The following is a 22,845-nucleotide window of genomic DNA, read 5'->3' on the forward strand; positions in this document are numbered from 1 at the left end:
CTTTTCTTGCTGGTTGGAGTGTGTTTTCCTCACGGTATTTGCTGAATTTTCCAGGACTGCCTGGAAGTCGCTCCTGTTTTGCCCTTTGGAGAACTTGAATTTTTTTAAAGATTGCTTCTGCTCTGGCACCGGCGATGGTGAGCAGAAGCTCTGTCTTTTCAGCATCGGCCACGTCTTCTAGGTCGGCTGCTACCAGGAAGATTTCAAACGTTTGCCGGAATACCTGCCAGTTTTTGCGGTGATCGCTGTGGCACTGGAGTTGTTGCGGAACCCGGATCTCGAACATCTTGCCTGGGTATCGTTGCTGGTTATCACTGTACGCTGAGGTATGGCTATATGGATTGAAACAGTTCACTCTGGTACCATGATTTGTTATGTTCTCGGTGTAACATAAGCAGCTTCCTTGAGGTGCACTTGACAAAGGAAGGTTCAAACGTGGAGATAACTTCAACACGTTTATTAAACTATTTACACTTCTATTACTCAGGTTCAACACTACTGCTAATCCTATCACTGGGTACTATAGCTACCCAGACTGACTAACCAGTTGCTGCAATCCACGTGGTGGGAGTGATATTGAATCAACCCTGTGTCTCTACTCACTGACTGTCTCCACTGGAAAGAGGCAGATCATGTTTGTAGTGTCCTTTATATATGGGTTGGTGTAATGCCCTCCTGTGGTTGTGTCACCTCTGTGTGTATCGTGAATGTCCATTGGTTGTGTCCTATCTAACTGATCTATTGGTTGAGTGTTTGTGTGTGTGTGTGTGTGATACCTCTGGTGCTCCCTCTAGTGTCTAATTAGCCTACATGTATTTACATTGATGCACATCACCACACACCCCTGTCTGCATCAATGGTGCAGAGGTAGAGATGGTTGACAGCTTCAAATTCCTAGATGTGAACATCACCAACAATCTGTCCTGGTCCACCCATGTCGACGCTACGACCAAGAAAGCACAACAGAGCCTATACTTCCTCAAAACTAAGAAAATTTGCTTGTCCACATTGACTCTTACCAATTTTTACAAATGCACCATAGAAAGCACCCTATCTTGCTGCATCACAGCCTGGTATAGAAACTGCTCGGCCCAAGACCGTAAGAAACTACAGAGAGTCGTGAACACAGCCCAGTCCATCATGCGAACCCAACTAGCATCCATTGACTCTGTCTACACCTCCTGTTGCCTTGGGAAAGGCGGCAGCATAATCAAAGACTCCTCCCACCCGGGTTATTCTCTCTTCCAACTTCTTCCATCGGGCAGGAGATACAAAAGTCTGCGAACACGCACTAACAGGTTCAAAAACAGCTATCTTCCCCGCTGTTACCAGACTCCTGAATGACCCTCTTATGTACTGAACTGATCTCCCCACACACCTTCTCTACTGAATGACCCTCTTTAGGACTGGACATATCTCTTCACATATCTTCTCTACTGAGTAGTATGGTTCACCCGATGCCTGTGTCTATGTCTTTACATTGCGTATTTATGTATCTCCTGTTTTTTCATGTATGGTACGATCTGTCTGGACTGTACGCCAAACAATACTTTTCACTGTACCTCAGTACACGTGACAATAAATCAAAATCAATTAATCAATCTGGACACACAATTCAAAGTGTCAAGGAAAGGAAGGCAATAATTTTATTCCGTGGGCCTTGGAATGTAACATCACTATGGAGATGGGCAGTTTAAGAAACCTCTCGGGTTTCAATTCACCTTTTTAAAAAATATGAGTACCATGTAAAGTGTAAAAATGATGGGCGCGATGTAACCGAATCGGTACAGAGTTCATAACAAAATTAAGAGACGTGCTTGGCAGGATCAAAAAATAGAGGCAGCAAATGTATGGAAACAAATAGCATAGCTTACAAATTACCTTGGTTCACCCGCATGTTTGAGGCTTACAATAAAGACTGAAAACATATCCCTTGCTAAAAAAAATCTTGAATGTAGTCAAGCCGTCACAGTAAAACTACAACTTCAGAAGAAAATCACTCATGCTTAACCTTTATTGTTTAAGATCAAAGCTGCAGCTAGGGAATACAAACTTTGTTTATTAGAGTTTGGAGTTACCACTACTCTGTAGGTTTCTTGCTTCTAATTCCATGTTCTTATCTTTGAACCCAAACCTCTGGATTTTAACTGTAAAAAGGTCAAGTCTCCAGCTGCTTTGAGTACTTGCTCTTAAACTAATCATCCTTTCTTCCCTTCTTGTAAGGAATACCATGCTGACAAACCTCCTTTAGCTCCAGAAAATAGCATGGCAAGATCATGTTATCTCAGTAAAAATAGATAGGCATGCAGGAACAGAACTGAAGACAAGTTGGTTAATTAAGCGATGAGACACGACGGCTGCACACCCACAAATATATGTTCGTTTTCTCAACACTTTCGGAAATTGCATAAGTAGTGGTTAACTCTCAAATTATTCATCATTTTCAAAACTAGAGCATGGCAAGACCGATCAACAGCTTGGCTTTCAATACTGGTGACCTTGCTATATGGGCTGCCCACATCTGCTTCTTTGATCTAAACACTTGTAAATCATGCACATCATAAAGCCTGGCATATACATTCCCAATTAAGTTATTCTATGGCTGCCGAGCTATCTAGTTTCCACTCAAACTATCCTTTGCTGTGTTTTTTCAAAAGAAGGAAGTGTCAGGCTGTCGGTGTCACTGATAGTCGAGTTGTTCTTTTGGTGAAGGTGTTCCACACATGGAGTTAATTCGTCACAGCACCTTGATATAGCCGACCGACACAATACAGCTGAACAATATGCTATCTTTTATTTCATATTAGGTCATGGGATGTGGCCATCCCCAGCAAGGCCAGCATTCCCAACTTTAATTGGCCTTCAGCTGCCAAGAAACAATGGCTGGAATTTCCTCCATAAACCTCTCCTCCTCCTCTACCTTGTTTGCCCAATCTTCCCTAATATTTCTTCATGTAGCTGCGTGTCAAATTATGTTTGATAACACTGCTGTGGCATACTTTGGGATGTTTTACTATGCTAAAAGGCACAGTATAAAAACAAGCTCTTGTTAAGAGTCAATACGATGGAGTGGGACTGGAGTCACATAAACACAAAATGAGGCATGGCAGATTTCCTTCCCCAATGGATGTTAGTGAAGTAGCTGGGCTTAGACAACTTAAAACAGCTGTGTGGTCACTCTTATTACCAGATTTTTAATTTAAAAATAAATACAACACTGAATTCAAATTTACCAAATCTTTGGTGTGATTTGAACTCATTCTCGGAAATATTTGTCCGGACCTTTGAACATCAGTCCAATCACAAAATTGCACAACTGAATACGTGATTCTTTTCATCTGATTCTTTTCCATGAACTTTTGAGATTCCATAACGGTTTATTCTTTGTATCAATTACCACCCCAACTCCTCATCCAGCTCTATTCCATTTTAAAATCCATCAGCTTCCTTCAAGTCACATACCCTCAGTGCTCACAATTTCCAAACTCCTCATAGAGCACTTGTTGAATCACCACCATCATGATCTCCTCCATGTCCTCTAATAGGACAATTGAAGTATTTTTACGTGCCTCACAAACGTAGCAAAGGTGGCACCCATTATCATTTGATGGCTCCACCGCTACCCCTCCTTCATTTTTCATTCTTGGCACCACTACTCCCATGACTCCCACGACAGGGCTGCATGATAGCACAGTGGTTAGCACTGTTGCATTACAGCGCCAGGGACACGAGTTCGATTCCTGGCTTGGGTCATTTCTGTGCGGAGTCTGCACAGTCTCTCAGTGGCTGCCCGGGTTTCATCCCGGTGGTCCAGTTTCCTCCCACAGTCCATAGATTTGCAGGTTAGGTAGATTGGGCACGCTAAATTGCCCTGTAGTGTCCAAATGTTAGGTGTGGTTGCTGGGTTACGGGGATAGGGTGGAGGTGTGGGCTTAGATAGGGTGCTCTTTCAGGGGCTGGTGTAGACTCGATAGGTCGAATGGCCCCCTTCTGCACTGTAAATTCCATATGATTCTCTGTGACCTCAAATAGAAGTAAGTCTCCACCATCCAATAAACTTCCTTAGTTTCAAGAAAAACACTTATTTTCTCAATTACTCTTCGATCTCAAGTGAAGACAATGGGACTGATTGGTAGCTCTTTGAGAGAACCAGCACGGATGTGATATGCTAAGTGGTGCCCACTATGCTGTACGACTCCATTGTTGGATTAAAAGCCCAATTCCATTCAAGATTTTAATCTTCATTTCAGATCTGTAAAGCTCTTCTTTCACGCTGGGACAGAATTTGTCAAAGCTATAAATCCGGAATACAATTCTTTTATTACTCTTAACGCCTCCAAAGCCTTGGCTCAGCTTACTTTCACTACTTCGTAATACTACTGTCAATTCTGTTCATCTTTATGCTTTATTCTTCCTAAGTTGCAAATATGCATCCCACACACTCATCCTACTTCCAAATTCTTGCTAGAATAAAATCAGGACACATCAGAGCATCTTCTACCCTCGCATGTTTAGAACCCAACAAGCTATGGAACTCTTTGTTCCCCTAAAAGATTAAAAACGTATAAACTCCAAGCTTGACACCATCTAACTCACCACCACTTGTTAATTTAACTCCATTTGTTTCCGGTGAGGTGCTTTTCACAGTAACGTAATTGAAGCCTACTTGTGACAATAAGTGATTATTATTATTATAATCTTCCATCTTCTGTATATTTCAGCTGATTCAAAACTTGGCTGGTCAGATTCTATCCCAGTTCAACACGCTCTTCAATTTTCTTCTCATTGCCTACATTGGGATCCTGTGCCATGAAGTTTCAGGTTACCTTCATCTTTAAACCCTTCACCAGTCTTAGCTGAATGAATTTCTACCCAGATCAGAGCCATCAATTCCTCAATCCCTCCATGAACCACTCCATTTCCCCAACTCTGAAAACAGGCACTTTTGCACAAAATATGGCTTTGCGTCCATTTTCCTTACAGATCTATGAAATTCCTTGGAGACATTATTGTGTTAAAATTGATGCAAGTAGTTGCTTATCTTCATTCTTTTCAACATTGGTTGTTTCCAGCACTATAGACGTGGCTCTTTAGCAACAACAATCAGTTTGCTGAGGCTTCATTTTAAAATCTATGGTTTGTGATGATCCATTTCTCCATACAGTACTCAATCTTTTCATGGAATAATTTCCATTGCTGGGCATTGTTAGACAACATCAATCCAAGATAGTCACAAGACTTTTTTGAAAACTGGAAAACTGTACAATACACTTAAACAATACCGATTTTGGGCATCTTTAACACTCAATATGTTTTAAATTACATGCACGGGTAATCTCTTTGAACTGTTGTTCTTGGATCAACTTCTGCAGACTACAATCAGTTTTTAACAAATGTGGAAACAGGGCATGGATGAAAATAGTGTTAGAAATCTAGAGAAAGTAACAAATTATGGATTAACTATTTTATATTTCATAAGTTTAACAGTATTAGATTGATAAACTAGCTAGCTTAGAAAGCATTTATTGGAGTGCTATCGAAAAATAAGAAGGGTGATTCAGTAGTAAATCTTTTGAATTAATGTAATAGCGAAAGGAATAAATAAACAATTTCTATTTTGTCCAGCTAAAAATATATTTTTGTGAAAGCACAAAATAGAAAACTGACAAAATCTGTGTACAAAAAGAAACCTTCACTTAATGAAGAGTTTGACCGGGTGTTTGTATATATTCTTTAAGTAACAAAATATGCAATTTCTAAAATATGTTGCAGCATGTCAGCATACCTCAAGTGCTTGAAATTACATTTTGCAGTTGCGGTGGCTCTATTCAATAAATAGGTAGTCGATCTTACAGTGCAGGTTGTTATATAATTCATTGGCATCCTAAGCTATTATAAATAAATTACTTTACCAATAATTCTGACCAACCCATTGCTCTAATACAATCAATACTGTCAAACAATTATGTGAAAAGGAAGACTTTCAAAATGATTTGCAATGCAAACAGAATAATTATAATGATCACAGATACACCACATTAATGAATTATAATGTACCCTTACACCAGTTAAACATGAACTCACTGCAAGATTCAATGACTAAATGAACAAATTATATTAATACAGTTTGACCATGGCTAACCTGCAACATTTTCATCCAAGTTCCACAAAAGTCACCTTATCTACCAGGTATTTACTTTCAAAACTTGTAACTCTGATAATTCTGTAACTCGGATAATTCTGCATACAATCTCTTTTTTTTCTCCACTTTAACAATTCTACCTTTTGGAGCACAACCTTTCTTCTGTGCAGTAACATGTGTTACTTGCACTTGCTGTGTTTTACTCAGGGTCCCTTTACTTTCTGTCCTCTGTAGCTTTTCACCCAAGCGGAGTGTCTTTGATCTGTGGCTGGAATCTTCTTTCCTTGCTGCAGATAGCTTAGAAGCTGCAGTGACTGACGAAGGTTTGGCCAGTCGTGATGGCTTGGGCATTTTTATTTCTGCCCTATTCCTTTTTTTTCCTGCAATCTGCTCAGTACACAAATTTTACATCCAAAAAACTCCTGCAGGCATCTGCTAGATGCAAACCATCAGTGTGGCGTGCATGGCTCAACTGAGCTGAAATGTAGTGCAACAGTACAACATCGCTGATAGAAACAAAAAGGCACTGTGTAATTTCACAGACAGTTTATCAGACCTGTGGAATGTGGATGTGTTGGGATGAAGCCGATGACTAGCCTGCTGTTGGTGGGTTTCACCACGTAGCGGGAACAGATGCAGTGTCAGATATTATTAAACCCTCCAGCAAGTAGAGACTAGACAATGGGCAGCACCAAAGCATACCAGGAATTTCACCTTCACCAGCCCTCCTCAGGTATGACAGGAAAAATAAACCAGATGTAAAGTCAGAAACCAATAGATCATCATTTATAGTGAAAGCCCAGTTCTCTCAATCAACGACAAAGTTGTTCAAAACATCTTCAGCACTCCACAGTTAAGATTTACTCTATAATAACCTAATACTTTTATCTATCAGCATTAACTTGTTGATGGCTAGTTATATAAACGTTGCTGAACAGGACTGTACTAGTCATTCCAGATCTACCAAAAAGGTTTATTCAAAAACAGCAGGCACTTGAATTTTTAAGACAAAAAAAAAATCCAAATTATTCAATTGATCATGTGATAATTTCTGTAATGATCCAGGACACCATAAATATCCTCTTGGAAAGCTAAGTAGAAACAAGGAAGCAAGGATCAGGTAATAATGTTTAATCTGACCAATGAATGCAAAAATAAAAAGCTAGTTTCTAAACTGATGGTACAAGGAATGCCAAACCATTAAAAGTAATGATTTATTTACAAACGCCCAAAATTATGTACAAATACATAATTTTAGACAAAGTAGCATCATCTATTAATAGACCAAAAGTCAACAGCTCCAAACATATGAAAGATGAAGTCTTGTCCAAGACAGTCACAGTGACAAGGTTGGTTTCTTAATAATGTATCTGAGCAAACATAAACTGTTGAAAAGCAAGATTATTACAATGCCTTTCCGGAAACCCTCAAAGTGTATCTGGTTTCAGGCAGTCAATTTCAGTTTTTCAAAGTGACAGAATCCTGCACATAAAATTATGTGGTCGAAAATCTTTCAGTAGAGAAAACTTCATTTTTGATTTCTCTTAAACCAACAATCCCAATTTGCTCTTTATTTAAAAAAAAAGAAAAATCTTTTAATGTTTCTAAAATATATTTTCTAACACTAAATCAACCATACACCAATGAACACAGTAGCTTCGGTAATATGCAACATAATTGAAATGCTAGCTTTGGGGATGGGGGCAGAAAAAAAACTAATTCACACAGCATGCTTTTGAATACGTTGCATGATTAAATTTAATTTATAGACATAAAAATGCATCAACTTTAGTTACTAGGAAAAAACTGTTTTGGTGCACTACGTGTAAAACATAGTCAGCATCTGATAAAGAAAATTCTCACTATTGTTTATTTTTCAAAGATCGTAACTAGAACAGGTGAAGGGTTAAAAAAAAAAACAAGGCACACATATACTCACTACATCAAAGAATACTTTGACATTATCAAACTCACTGAACTGAATTACTACCTTAGTATGCCTGAAATTAGTTATCACACATTTAACGGTCAACTGTTCGGACTGTCGAGTAAACGGTTTGTAAATACTAATCCTTAAAACTGGCCCCTTTGAACCTTCTCATGGTTATTTTCAAATATTGTTCCAGAGAAAGGTCACAGGAGTAATTGTACCAAATAGAAAGTGATTGACTATTTATTTTTAATAACTCCTGCTGCACAATAGGTACAGAAACTAATTTATTTTGCGGTGTCAGGTTAGTGTTGATGGCTGGAGTGTAGGAGAATGTTCTTAAAAGTCAATATTTTAAGTGAATTCCTTCTGACCAATATTATCATTACATTTAATGGTTAATACAAAAATGTTCCAGAAACACTAGTGTGTGCATATAGACTTAGACCTAACAAAGATCTAGGCATGATTAAAATGTTGACAGCTGAAAATAGATTTCTCGTGGGTTTTACGCATTAACTGCCTTTTATTGCAACTTTGAAGGGCTGTCCGGACTTTAACACTTCAGGAACCAATACACTGCAGGGAGAATACAAGGAATGCCTGACTACACCTTAGTTATTTGTTCGGAGTTCAGGACAAGCATTAATGACATAAATACAGGTTAAAGCCTAGTTCTTTTTGTTAAAGCAAGCAGAAGAATAGTAGCTGTAAATTATAACTGCCTCCTTTAAAAATAAAAACTATTGACACTTAGTGATCCAAAAACTATCCCAAGTATGCTCTTTTCAATAAAGCAAAAATAATGATCTCATAGCTCCTCCACTGCAAGCGAACAATGTTTGTTGGACAATGTACAAATGGGAAAACCATTGTATTTTTCCAACTGAAACAAACTTCTTACAAAAATATCACAGCACTCTTCATCCTTTAATGGCACCATCAACACTCCCCTTTGTCTCATGCCCATGGCAAATTTATCCATATCCACTTTCCCCCAACCTGATCCTGGTCTTCTATTCTGCCCCACCTCCTCCTCTCCGTCTTTCCAACTAAATATTCTGTAGATTTCTACCTTGCTTCAGTTTTGTAGAAGGATCATTTGGATCTGAAATTTTGGCCTGGATTCTCCGAGCCTCCACGTCGAAATCGTGTTCGGTGCAGAGGTGGAGAATGGCCATTTATCCGGAAATCGGGACCGGCGCCACTGAAGCAATTCTCCAGTCCCCGGGGAATTGCTCGGGAATCCCTCGCGCGCGATCTACGCGGCGCGGGTAGGGGGCCATTGACAGAGCCCTTCTCTTCCTTCCCCCCCCCCCCCCCCGCGATTCTCCGCACGAAACCGGACGCATTCCCGACGGCGTGGTTCTAACCACGTATCAACCGTCGGGTACCTCGGGTGGCGGCTGCATACTCAGTCTGCGGCTGCCCTGCTGGGGGAAGGGGGGATCAATCACCGGGGGGGGGGGGGGGGGGCTTCATGGAAGGCCAGGTGAGCAATCGGGTGGTAGATATCCGAAGGCTCGCGTGATCTCAGGGGGGCCTACATTCGGCATGACGGTTCGCAGAGCCGGTCCGCCATGCCGCACGGGGCAGCTGCCGCAGGACGCTGCCGTGCGCATTTGCGGACTCCCGACCAGAGGTACAGGGCCCCCGTTTCCGCAGCCAGAGCTGCGAGAAACACTCCGGGGCCCTGCCAGCCCTCTGCAGATAGGAGAATCGCTCAGGACTTTCTTAAGGAAAATCCAGAGTGAAACGCCAGCGTTTTGACGCTGACGTGGGGACATAGCCCCATTTTTGGAGAATCCAGCCCTTTAACCCTGGCCGGAATTCTCCGTTGCAATTCACTTTTCCCACCAGCAGCGCACCCCCCGCCTGTGGGTTTCCTGGCAGCATGGGATGGATACAATGCGAAATCCCATCGACAAGTGGCACGGGGATAGAATCCGGGACACAAGCGGCAGGGGGAATGGAGAATCCCGCCCTCTGTTTCACTCCACAGATGCTGCCAGACCTGCTGAGTTTATCCAACATTTTGTTTTTATCACAAATCTATATTAAGTTTTAAAAATGTTACCGATATGATGGACTATTTTACGAACAGTGGGATTGTAAAAACGTGTTACTTTTGAAAGCAAATAAAAAGCAGGTGTCAACTAAAAAGGGAATATTCACTGCTGACTAAAATTGGTCAATATCAGAATGAATAACATTTCCCACTGATGCTTAGATCAATGCATATGCAAACCAATCTACATTTCTATTCATCAAAACAAGGCGAGCTTACTCAGAAACAGCACTTGGCATCCAGTAGCATTTGATAGTACGTCACAATGCTAACTTGAACGATAGCACCAACAATTAAACACAGAAACAATGTCAACCATTAACAATAATTCTCCAATAAGTAGAACATTTAATGCATGTGTCATGTTTTAGTGCAGTTAATTTGGTTTGAAAAACAAAATCAAATAAACCTTTTAGATACAGTCCCACTGGGTGAACTACAGAAACTAATTGCAGGTATCTGTACAAATGGTATTCTCTTCTGGAATGTATGGCATGAAGGCCAAGGCTACTATGAAATGGAGAAGTAATGAGATGTTCCACTCAAAATCTTCCTGCAGGCAAACAGGGGGGAAAATTATGCTTCAGTGGAACTGGACACATCACAAATCTACCTGGGTAAAGATTTCAAAGCAAATGGAAAGAAGCATACAACCAGATATAAGTAAGTCAAAAGGATGAATGGAATTTTTTTTTGAGATACAGGGCGGGATTCTCTTAGCCCGGAGATTCTCCGCTCTGCGGAGAATTGGCACCAATGGCGCCGGCGTGTTTGGTGCGGTGCCGGTCGCGGGCCGCTCTATGCGGCCGGCCCGCCGATTCTCAGGCCGGGATGGGCCGAGCGGCCGTCGTGGAAACGTCGAGTCCCGCCGGCGGGAACTCAGCATGGAAGGGTCGGGTGGTGGCCTGTGGCGGAGGGGGTGAGGAGGGGGGGCGCTGACCCCGGGGGGGCCCCCGATGCGGCCTCGCCCGCAATCAGGGCCCACCGATCGGCGGGCCGGCCTCTCTGGCTGGGGGCCTCCTTTCCAACAAGCCGGCCCCTGTAGTCCTGCGCCATGTTGTGTCAGGGCCGGCGCGTTGAAGGAGGCCACTGTGCATGCGCGCGTTGGCTCCGGCGCCACTGCGCATGCACAGATCCCACGGCACCCAGTTAGCGCCGGGATCGGCAGCTGGAGCGGCGCAAACTGCTCCAGTGCCGTGCTGGCCCCCGTAGGAGCCAGAATTAGTCCTGTTCACGCCATCATAAAACGTGACGGTGTTAACGATGGCGTGGACATTCTGCCGCGGGATGAGAGAATCCCGCCCACTATATTTTAAATTTTCACAATTAAAAAAAATAAATCATAGCAGATGCAATTCCGAGCACTAACCCCAATGTATTCACCCAGGCTAAGAATGCTTTAGTCTCATCCATAAATCACAAATCAACATTTATATCACTGCTTCCTAAATCTCTATAAATCTGCTGCAGTATACCAAGAAAACTTAAAATAAAAATGTTAACAAAAATCACAATGTTGCCTTACAGTGCTGCTCTGCCAGTGCAATGTTGTTATCTTTTATCATGTATGGCATCAATGTGTTGTGCCCTAAATGCTACCACATCTTTCACAAGATCAACCAGTGCTGCTCAAGCATCTAATCTGGTTTATTTCTTCAAATTGAGACTCGGATACCCATGTTAGCTGACACCTTCTAAGGTCAAGAAAGACCACAAAGGACACGAGGTACCTTTTCTGTTACTTGCCGAGGCTGTACAACTACAAAACCAATTGAAAACAAACTGCTGGCAAGAGAAGGCGGTTTTTCTTTCTGCAACATGTGTGCAGCAGCCACCTTTTGGCAGCTCCTTTCATGATTTGCACAAGGAAGGCTGGATGAAACAAAAACAGCATCGACATCAATTGAATCCACCACCCTCCTGTTGAGGGGAATAGAGAGTGTTTTTTAAGATTCCATTTCCACCTCAGCTCAGCTTCAGTCTTTTAAACTTCCCGTCCTTGGAGGACTAGAACAAGTAGCTCCAAATTGGTCCAAATCAGATGATCAAGGAGCTGCCGTTATGCATCAATTAGGAGTCAGCCTTTACAGTCGTATATGTACTGGAAAGGTCTGCTATATACAGGGTTAATGTGGGACTGAATAGAGTACCATCCACACAGTAATGCAAGGTGGCACATGACCTAGGGTCGGTGTGGTGTTCAGAGATGTGTTAAGAGCCAATGCCTGTACCCTTTACTGTATATTTGTATATCGTTAAAAACAGTTGATAAAGACTGGTTGTTAACATACAGAAGATGACAAAGACTTCTCTAACAGTCATGTTTTGCAACCAACACCATTCAAAAATCTAGAGCCAGGGAGTTGGAAAAACTACGGCTGATGCTTTCCAGTTTTTGTGCATTTTTTCTTAGTAATAGCCCAGAGGCCAAGAGCCAGACTATCATAGCAAGGTGGTTTGGAGTGTTAATTCATTAGAGAGAGAGGAGATTTGTAGCTCATCCATCACGGACATGCCATTGTCAATGCTGCTTTGCAATGCAGGTTTGTTTTGGTTTTGAAACAATAGGAACCTCCCCCCAAGGGGTCAACTAGAAGAAATGCTAGTCCTTAGGCAGTCAGAAAAAATATAATTTTCATTCAATGTTGACTAGTTGTTTATCCAAAATTCTAAGAGTAAGTTAGATCTAGATAACTCTGTATATGAAGAAAGTTGGAAAGCTGAAATGAAAACAGAAAATGTCAAAGATGCTGAGCAGGTCACGTGGAGAAGGATGCAGAGCTAACGTTTCAGGTCACTGGCCCTTCAGCAGTTCTGAAAGATCTTTCTCTTTCTCCACAGATGTCGCTTAACTTGAACATGTCCAGCATTTTTGTTCCTATTACTCGAGAACTCGGGTGTGTGAAAATTTTGGGATTAAGCCCACCAATCTCACAGACCCAAGGGTATCTCTCTTGACAGTGTGTTGTGTTCAAATAGCAGTCGTGAAAAAAAATAACTGCTTTTGTTTTAAAAAAGCCTACAACAGCTAACTTGAAATGTCAAGCTAGAGATGGTGAGCGCATGAATTAGTTGTGTTTCATTCTTATCAACAGAATAGGAAATTGAGTATTCCAATTATGAAAGCCCTCTACATGAATGAACAGTATTGACATAATGGCTGGCTTGAAGCGACGCCTACCTCAGTAATGATGGGGGGGGTGATACGACTTGATACCAGCAGTAAAAGGTGCTTTCCAGAGCACAGAGAAAGTGAGGTCTACTTTCAGGATTGACCAGTAACACAGAATATCTACTATATAAACACAAAATTGCATGATTCATTTTTTGATTAAGGCCCATCATTTTTATATCAATATTGGAGAGTTAAAATTTGGCATACGAGCGCCCCCCAATATTTCTGTGAAAGAATTACAGTTTTGTGTATTGGGCTACGAGAATTTCAATGTAATCATATGCAGCTCACTTAATGGTTTACACTCTTTCGAAGGGGTGTAAAAGAGGGGTAGCACCTCTCACAGGTGGGCTCATGACATTCTTTGGAGGGGCTCATCCTGTGTTGGTTCTCACCTTCACCCAGTTCTCATCCATGGCTCCAAGTAGTGGTTGACATGTGACAGTGGGTATACCCTAAAAAAACACTTTGAGGGGCAGGCCATACCAGGCAAGGATAGTCATCGTTATGGTTACCCTCGGTGACTTCGGGATTTGTCTACACTGGTATGTGAAGACTGATTGCAGCAGACTGGACGGAGAAAACCAGTCAAGGTGCAATGATCTTGAAGATAGGTCAGCATCGTGTGATGGAACATGTGCAACTTGACAAGACAGTAGATACGCTGGCCACCCAATGTATCCAAATCTATAGACAGCCATCTAGACTCATCTTGCCACTGGACCAAGTTAGGTCAGGATGAGAGTGAGGCTAACAATGAGCAACCCTCCCTCACTATAATCCACTTCATAATAAGTCATAGGGTGTGATCCTCCTGCCCTGCTGAACAGAAAAGCAGCTCAACGCGGCGCAGCATGGCCGTTGAAAGCCGAAGATCCCGCTCCTAGGATCTACCTGGCTCACAATGCCTCACGAGATTAAACGCAATCTCGTGAGACGTTGCAAGGTGAATCCCGCTCACAATGGGCGGGATCACATTTTAGCAGAACTGCATATTAGAGTGTGGCAGTGAGCCTTACTCTGACGTGCAGTTTCCGGAGGTACCCGAGGCTTCCAGAATCGGGGACTAGATGGAACGACACGCGTGGGGATCTCCAAGGGGATGAGAGCCCCCAGCTGCATGCCTTTATGCAGGGTGGTGCCCTGGCACTGTTGGTGCTACATTGGTACCCTGGCACTGCCAGCCTGACACCCTGGCGCCAAGTTGGCACTGCCAAGATGGCATTATTTGCACGTGTGTGATTGGGCAGCGGTTGCCGAGCGTGGGTGTTCATGGAGTGGGAGACTCTTCCCTGTTGCATTCAGGCTGGAGGTGTGGGGTGAGAAAAGAGGTTTTTTTTTGTGGGCCGCGGAGATTGGGACACCATTTTTAAATGGCGTCCCGATCTCTCACTCAACAGGGACTTCTGATGAGTGGAGCTCCCCGTTGTAAAAAAAAAGGGGCTGAATGACCTCAGCTGTGCGTTCTCCATTCAGGCCCTTTATTCAAAGCGAGTCGCGTTGAATAGTCATGTGTTTCTCAGCACTGCGAGTGCTGGGAAACACGCAGCTAAACACACTCGCTCGGGGACTTTGTTTCCTTTTGGGAAGATCGCGCCCATAGAGTCATAGAGGTCTACAGCACAGAAGAGACCCTTTGTCCCATCACATCTGCACTGGTCAAAAACAGCCACCGAACCATTCTAATCCCATTTTCCAGCCTTTGGCCCATAGCCTGGTATCCCTTGGCATCGCAAGTGCACATCAAATTCTAGTTAAATGTTATGAGGGTCTCTGTCTCCACCACCCTTTCTGCAGTGAGTTCCAGACTCCCACCATCTTTGGAAGGAAATGTTTTTCCTCACATTCCCTCTAAACCCCTTACCTTAAATCTATGCCCACTGATCATTGATCCCTCCACCAAGGGGAAAAGTGTCTTCCTGTCTATTCTAGCTATGTCCCTCATCTCAATCATAGCCCCCCTCAGTCTCCTCTGCTCCAAGGGAAAAATCCCAGTCTATCCAATCTCTCTTCACGACTAAAACTCTCCAGCCCAGGCAAAATCCTGGTAAATCTCCTCTGCACCCTCTCCAGTGCTATCACATCCCTCCGACAATGTGGATTCCAGAACTATACACAATACTCTGTATGTGACCTAACAAAGTCATGGTCAGCATCTTTCTAACATTTGCCATCCATCATCGATCTGTTACCAGTCCAGTGATGAAGGACGAGTGGCACAGTAGCAGGATTCACTAGGAGAAAGAGTCACAAACTTGCACACTGGGGACTCAGTCCGTTGGGTTGTTTTTCACTGAAATGGAACTCAGCAGGCCCAAGAGCAGTGGTGGACCCTTTCCAGGACCACACTTCTTACCTCATTAGTCTGAGGAAGGGGCTAGAAAAGCTACCAAAACATTGTCTGCATCATCTTGTTGGCCAGTAGGCCACAGCTGGCAGGGATCCCATCAACACAGTCATAGGTCCTTCGGGTTGGGAGCAGGGTCAAGGGAAATGCCGATTCGGGGGAACCATAGATTTGAGCAGGGAAGTGGGATGCAAATTTTCGGAGATAGAACATAGAACATTACAGCGCAGAGAACATTACAGCGCAGTACAGGCCCTTCGGCCCTCAATGTTGCGCCGACCTGTGAAACTACTCTGAAGCCCATCTACACTATTCCCTTATCGTCCATATGTCTATCCAATGACCACTTGAATGCCCTTAGTGTTGACGAGTCCACTACTGTTGCAGGCAGGGCATTCCACGCCCTTACTACTCTCTGAGTAAAGAGCCTACCTCTGAAATCTGTCTTATATTTATCTCCCCTCAATTTAAAGTTATGTCCCCTCGTGCTAGACATCACCATGCGAGGAAAAAGGCTCTCACTGTCCACCCTATCCAATCCTCTGATCATCTTGTATGCCTCAATTAAGTCACCTCTTAACCTTCTTCTCTCTAATGAAAACAGCCTCAAGTCCCTCAGCCTTTCCTCATAAGATCTTCCCTCCATACCAGGCAACATTCTGGTAAATCTCCTCTGCACCCGTTCCAATGCTACCACATCCTTCCTATAATGCGGCGACCAGAATTGCACGCAATACTCCAAATGTGGCCGCACCAGAGTTTTGTTCAGCTGCAACATGACCTCATGGCTCTAAACTCAATCCCTCAACCAATAAAAGCGAACACACCGTGCGCCTTCTTAACAACCCTCTCAACCTGGGTGGCAACTTTCAGGAATCTATGTACACGGACACCGAGATCTCTCTGCTCATCCACACTGCCAAGAATCTTACCATTAGCCCAGTACTCTGACTTCCTGTTATTCCTTCCAAAATGAATCACCTCACACTTTTCTGCATTAAACTCCATTTGCCACCTCTCAGCCCAGCGCTGCAGCTTATCTATGTCCCTCTGTAACTTGTAACATCCTTCCGCACTGTCCACAACTCCACCGACTTCAGTGTCATCTGCAAATTTACTCATCCATCGTTCTATGCCCTCCTCCATGTCATTTATAAAAATGAGAAACAGCAGTGGCCCCAAAACAGATCCTTGTGGTACACCACTAGTAACTGGACTCCAGTCTGAACATTTCCCATCAACCACCACCCTTTGTCTTCTTCCAGCTAGCCAATTTCTGATCCAAACTGCTAAATTACCCCAAATCCCATGCCTCTGTATTTTCTGTAGTAGCCTACCATGGGGAACCTTATCAAACACTTTACTGAAATCCATATGCACCACATCAACTGCTTTACCCTCATCCACCTGTTTGGTCACCTTCTCAAAGAACTCAATAAGGTTTGTGAGGCACGACCTACCCTTCACAAAACCGTGTTGACTATCTCTAATCATATTATTCCTTTCCAGATGATTATACATCCTATCTCTTATAAACCTTTCCAAGATTTTGCCCACAACAGAAGTAAGGCTCACTGGTCTATAGTTACCTGGGTTGTATCTACTGCCCTTCTTGAACAAGGGGATAACATTTGCTATCGGTTATAACCTGCCTGCTTACCATTGGCTGGGGACTAATGACAATCCCACAATCCTGTGGGAGTATGAGCTTCCCCAATGAGGGGGGGGGGGGGGGGGGGGAGGCGGAGAAACCATTAGTAAACTCCAAGTATAAATAAAGCTGGCCAGTTTAGGAACCAGCAGGAAGGAGTGTGCAGCAAAAACCAGCGTCAAGCTGACGTCTGCTTTGCTGTTAATAAACCATCTCAGCAGTAAGTTGACTGGCCTTCCCAAGGGTGGCAATGATCATCTGATGGTGCTTAATCTCCCCATGCACAGCAACAGGCAACCAACTCTCAATGTACACACTCCTACCATGAACAACACTAAAGACAAATTCTATGACGACCTTGACTGCTTCACTTCCTGACTGCTTCTGTATCAAAACGTCAGACAAGCTATTCATTTTTGTTGACTTCCATTCATGAGCTGGTGCAGATCACCAGGCATGGGAAGGGGTCATGAAAAAACAGGGTTGGCAGTAGTAACATCCATGGTTTCATGTGTGCCGAGCATGAACTCTTCCTCACTGACACAGTTTCCGTCTCACTAATCGCAATGACATCTTGGCTGCAGCCGATTTTATGCATTGACATCTAATTGCAAATATGATAATCAGGCAGAGGGGTGCATATAGCCACATGCAGTATTGACTGTATCTTAAAAGGTCTATTCACCTGGACTTTCCCAAGGCATGAAGGTCCAAACAAGTCTCAATGTCTCAAACAGGCTATCATGAAGGAATCTTTCTCAAGGGAAACTAGAGAGTTGCCTGCATACAGTGGAAATAGACACACTGCATTGAGGATGACTGGGTGATCTTCACAGATATAGTGCACCACACTGCTCTACCTCTCAAACCAAGATTGGTTCAATGAAGACAATAAGGTGATCCAGAAACTACTGGAGGAAAAACAATGCCACTGCAGGGATTACATCAATCACAAGACATCATTATCCCAGCATGATGCCCAGCGAAACATCCACAGGATTGTCTAATGCAGGATTAGAAAGAAGCAAGCACTTGGTTGATTGAAAATGCAGACGATCCTCAATCTCATACAGACACAGATTAAACGAGATTCTACAGTCCCAGTCTATTGATTCATCACCAATCCTCAGTGCTAACAGGTCAGAGCTGTTCACACAAAAATACCAAATTCTAGAAAAGATAGGCGGTGCACTTTAACCACATCCACAGTTAGCAGTCATCCATCAAAAAGGGGTAATCAATAGGCTGCCATCAACTGCTCTCTTGGTAACACTCCCACGTTGTTAGAAACAACAAACTCCTCTCTTGCAGCAAAGTTCCAGGAGCTAGTGTTATGCCAGCTGAGGGTGACACGGCCAGAGGTCAATGTCTGGTTAAGAAGTTTACTGAAAACTTTCACCCTACGTGGGAGCAAAGAACCATCCTGCAAGAATACAAACATTTCTCCATTGTTCACATGTACAAGCAGAAAGGAACTCATCAATTTTCTGACAATCAGAGGAATCTCACTCCAGCCCATCGCTGGAAAAATCTTCGCCAGAATCCCTCTGAATGGCTTGGTTCATCTTAACCAGGATCGGTTGCCAGAATGTCAGCGTGGTTTCAGAAAACATAAAGGAACCACTGATGTGGTGTTTGCAATTAGACAGTTCCAGATAAAACACCAATCCAGAACATGGACCTCTACACCACATTTACTGACCAGACCAAGGCCGTGGCACATTCAGCTGTGAGGACTTTTGAAAGGTATGGAGAAGTTCATCACAATGGTTCAACAGGGGGTGGCACAGTGGTTAGCACTGCTGCCTATGGCGCTACAATGACAGATTTGCATGCGTTCTGGGTGAAAGTGAGTCTTCTGACCCTTTCCTTTCCCATGTTGTGTGCCTTCCATGATGGTGATCCGGGCATCAAAATCAGGCAATGCATGGACAGGCAGCTGGTCAATGTGAGATGACTCCAGGCAAAGAGCAAGGTCTCCCTGGACACACTGTGCCATTTTGTTTTGCCAATGACTATGCACGAGCTGCTGGTTCGGAGGTGGACATGCGCTGCAGAATGGACTTGTTCTCCAATGCCTGCGACAACTTCAGTCTTACCTGTTCTTCAGCATAAACAAAACTGAAATATCGTACCATCCTGCTCCAGGAAAATCTCATCTCGAGCCCACGGTTCCAGTCCATGACCAGAACCCGCCAGCAGTGATTAAGTTCATTTATGGACTTCCGGTTGCGGCGATGAGGAGCTAAGCCGCACATTTCGGCAGCTCCCGCTATAACGGACTTTTGGGCTCTCCGGAGGAGCCCCAACGGAAATGTTTTGACCAAATCCCGTGTGGGAAGGTGAAGTAAGGTCCCCTTTCCATAGTGTACGGAGGGGACTAGCAGTGGAGCGGCGGAAAAAGAGGCTTTGGAGCAGCGGCAGAAACGAGGGGGAAAAAACAAGATGGCGGGGGGGGCGAAGATCGAGCAGCAGCATGGGGGCCGGACCAGCAGGAGTTTCTCAGGCGCTGCGTGGAGGAGCTTAAAAAGGAGGTGCTGGCGCCAATGCTGTTGGCGATCGAGGGGCTGAAGGAGACCCAGAAGGCCCAGGCGGTAGAGCTCCGAGAGGTGAAGGACAAAACTAATGAGAACGAGGACGAGATCTTGGGCCTGGCGGTGAAGATGGAGGCGCACGAGGCGCTGCACAAGAGGTGGGCCGAGAGACTCAAGGTCCTGGAGAACAGGTCGAGAAAGAAGAATCTCCGGATACTGGGTCTCCCCGAAGGAGTGGAGGGGGCTGATGCTGGGGCGTATGTGAGCACGATGCTCCATTCGCTGATGGGTGCGGAGGCCTCTCCGAGCCCCCTGGAGCTAGAAGGGGCTCACCGGGTCCTGGCGAGGAGACCCAAGGCTGGCGAGCCGCCAAGGGCGATAGTGGTGAGGTTCCATCGCTTCGCGGACAGAGAGTGTGTCCTGAGATGGGCCAAGAAGGAGCGGAGCAGTAGATGGGAGAATGCGGTGATCAGAGTCTACCAGGACTGGAGCGCGGAGGTGGCAAAGAGGAGAGCTGGCTTCAACCGGGCCAAGGCGGTGCTGCATAAAAAAAGGGTGAGATTCTGAATGCTGCAGCCTGCGCGACTGTGGGTCACTTATCGGGACCGACACCACTATTTCGAAACGCCAGAAGAGGCTTGGACCTTTATCCAAAGGTCCAAAAATTGGACTCGAACTGAGGGACTGTGGTTGTGGGGGAGATGTTGAATGTATACAGGGCTGTAAATATGGGTAAAGAATGTTTCACGGGTGGGACGATGGATGGGGATGGGGGAAGAGTTTTTGATGGGGGGACAGTGAGGAATGTGGGCGTCGGTGCTGGAGGGAGGTGAGACTCGGGGATGGGGGAAATTGGGATAAGGCCACAACAGGAGCTGCGCCACAGGGGGCGGGGCTGGCTCAGGAAAGCGCGGGCTTTTTCCCGCGTTAGGGAAGGGGGGATGGAGGAGCGCAAGGAGGAGGGATTTCCACACGGGGCGGGTCAACGTGAAGGCGGGGGAAGCCGGGGTCAGCAGGAGTCAGCTGACTTACGGAAGTGTTATGGGGGGAGCAAAAGAGCTAGATTCAGATCTAGCGGGGGGGGGGGGGGGGGGGGGGGGGGGGAAGAGGGGGGGGGAGGAACAATAGGGTTGCTGCTGCATTGACCGAGGGGGAACTGAAAATGGAAGAGGTGGTCGGGGCGGGGGTTCCCCGTCTGGGGGACTGGAGGGTGCGGGAGACGCGGGCACGGAACTGGCTTAAAATAGGAGATGGCTAGTCGGCAGGGGTGGGGGTGGGGGGGGGTGGACAGCCCCCCAATCCGGCTGATCACGAGGAATGTGAGAGGCCTAAATGGGCCGGTTAAGAGGGCCCGAGTGTTCGCGCACTTAAAGGGACTGAAGGCAGACGTGGTCATGCTTCAGGAGACACATCTGAAGGTGGCAGATCAGGTCAGGTTAAGGAAGGGATGGGTAGGACAGGTGTTCCATTCGGGGCTGGATGCGAAGAATAGAGGGGTGGCAATACTGGTGGGGAAGCGGGTGTCGTTTGAGGCCAAGAACATAGTAGCGGACAATGGAGGCCGTACGTGATGGTGAGCGGTAGGTTGCAGGGGACTGGGGAGTTATTGGTAAATGTATACGCCCCGAATTGGGACGATGCTAGATTCATGAAACGGATGTTGGGGCATATTCTGGACTTGGAGGTAGGAAGCTTGATAATGGGTGGGGATTTCAACACGGTGTTGGACCCAGCACTGGATCACTCCAGATCTAGGACCGGAAAGAGGCCGGCTGCGGCCAAGGTGCTCAGGGGGTTTATGGATCAGATGGGGGAGTAAATCCGTGGAGATTTGCCAGGCCTTTGGCCAGAGAATTTTCTTTTTTCTCCCATGTACATAAGGCCTACTCCCAGATAGATTTTTTTGTTCTGGGCAGGGCATTGATCCCGAAAGTGGAGGGAACGGCGTATTCGGCCATAGCCGTTTCAGACCACGCCCCGCACTGGGTGGAACTAGAGCTGGGGGAGGAGAGGGACCAACGCCCGCTGTGGCGGTTGGATGTGGGACTGCTGGCAGACGAGGAAGTGTGCGGGCGGGTGCGGGGTGCATCGAAAGGTATCTGGAGGCCAACGACAACGGGGAGGTGCAGGTGGGAGTCGTATGGGAGGCGCTGAAGGCGGTGGTCAGGGGAGAGTTAATCTCCATCAGGGCTCATAGGGAGAAGAGAGAGGGCAGTGCAAGGGAGAGGTTAGTGGGGGAGATTTTAAGAGTGGACAGGAGATATGCATAGGCCCCTGATGAGGGACTACTCAGGGAGAGACGAAGTCTCCAGACGGAGTTCGACCTGTTGACCACAGGGAAGGCAGAGGCACAGTGGAGGAAGGCACAGGGGGCGATGTATGAGTATGGGGAGAAGGCGAGCCGGATGCTGGCACATCAGCTCCGTAAGAGGATGGCAGCGAGGGAAATAGGTGGAGCCAAGGATGGAAGGGGAACTACGGTGCGGAGTGCGGTGAAAGTGAATGAGGCATTCAAGGCCTTCTAAGAGGAGCTGTATAGGTCCCAGCCCCCAGGGGAAAAAGAGGGGATGTGACGATTCTTGGACCAACTGAGGTTCCCGATGGTGGAGAAGCAGGAGGTGGCTGGTTTGGGGGCGCCAATTGGGGTGGAGGAGCTGGTTAAAGGACTGGGGAGCATGCAGGCAGGGAAGGCCCCGGGACTGGATGGGTTCCCGGTGGAGTTCTATAGGAAGTATGTAGACCTGTTAGCCCCGTTGCTGGTAAGGACTTTCAATGAGGCAAGGGAGGGAGGGGACCCTGCCCCCGACAATGTCGGAAGCGACGATCTCTTTGATCCTGATGCAGGATAAGGACCCACTGCAATGCGGGTCGTATAGGCCGATCTCGCTCCTCAACGTAGATGCTAAGTTGCTGGCAAAAGTGTTGGCTATGAGGATTGAGGACCGTTTCCCGGGGGTGATTCATGAGGACCAGACAGGATTTGTAAAGGGCAGGCAGC

At 45.4% G+C, this 22,845-nt stretch overlaps 1 protein-coding gene across 7 annotated transcripts in view; it reads right to left on the bottom strand.

Moving 5' to 3' along the window:
* The window catches only part of LOC140424893 (sickle tail protein-like), a 931,095-nt gene that overhangs the window by 786,640 nt on the left and 121,610 nt on the right, over window positions 1–22,845 (bottom strand). For 3 of the 7 annotated variants that reach the window (XM_072508466.1, XM_072508467.1, XM_072508464.1), the window contains exon 1: window positions 6,283–6,608. The exons of 1 other annotated variant lie outside the window; for it this stretch is intronic. In XM_072508466.1, coding sequence (XP_072364567.1) covers window positions 6,283–6,493 — 211 coding nt within the window. In that variant the 5' untranslated portion in view covers window positions 6,494–6,608. Of the gene's footprint in view, window positions 1–6,282; window positions 6,612–22,845 lie in introns of those variants that run through there. 3 more of the 7 variants (XM_072508476.1, XM_072508475.1, XM_072508465.1) reach the window with 2 other exon arrangements.

Source organism: Scyliorhinus torazame, chromosome 6 (assembly GCF_047496885.1).
Source record: "Scyliorhinus torazame isolate Kashiwa2021f chromosome 6, sScyTor2.1, whole genome shotgun sequence".
NCBI classification, from domain to species: Eukaryota; Metazoa; Chordata; class Chondrichthyes; order Carcharhiniformes; family Scyliorhinidae; genus Scyliorhinus; species Scyliorhinus torazame.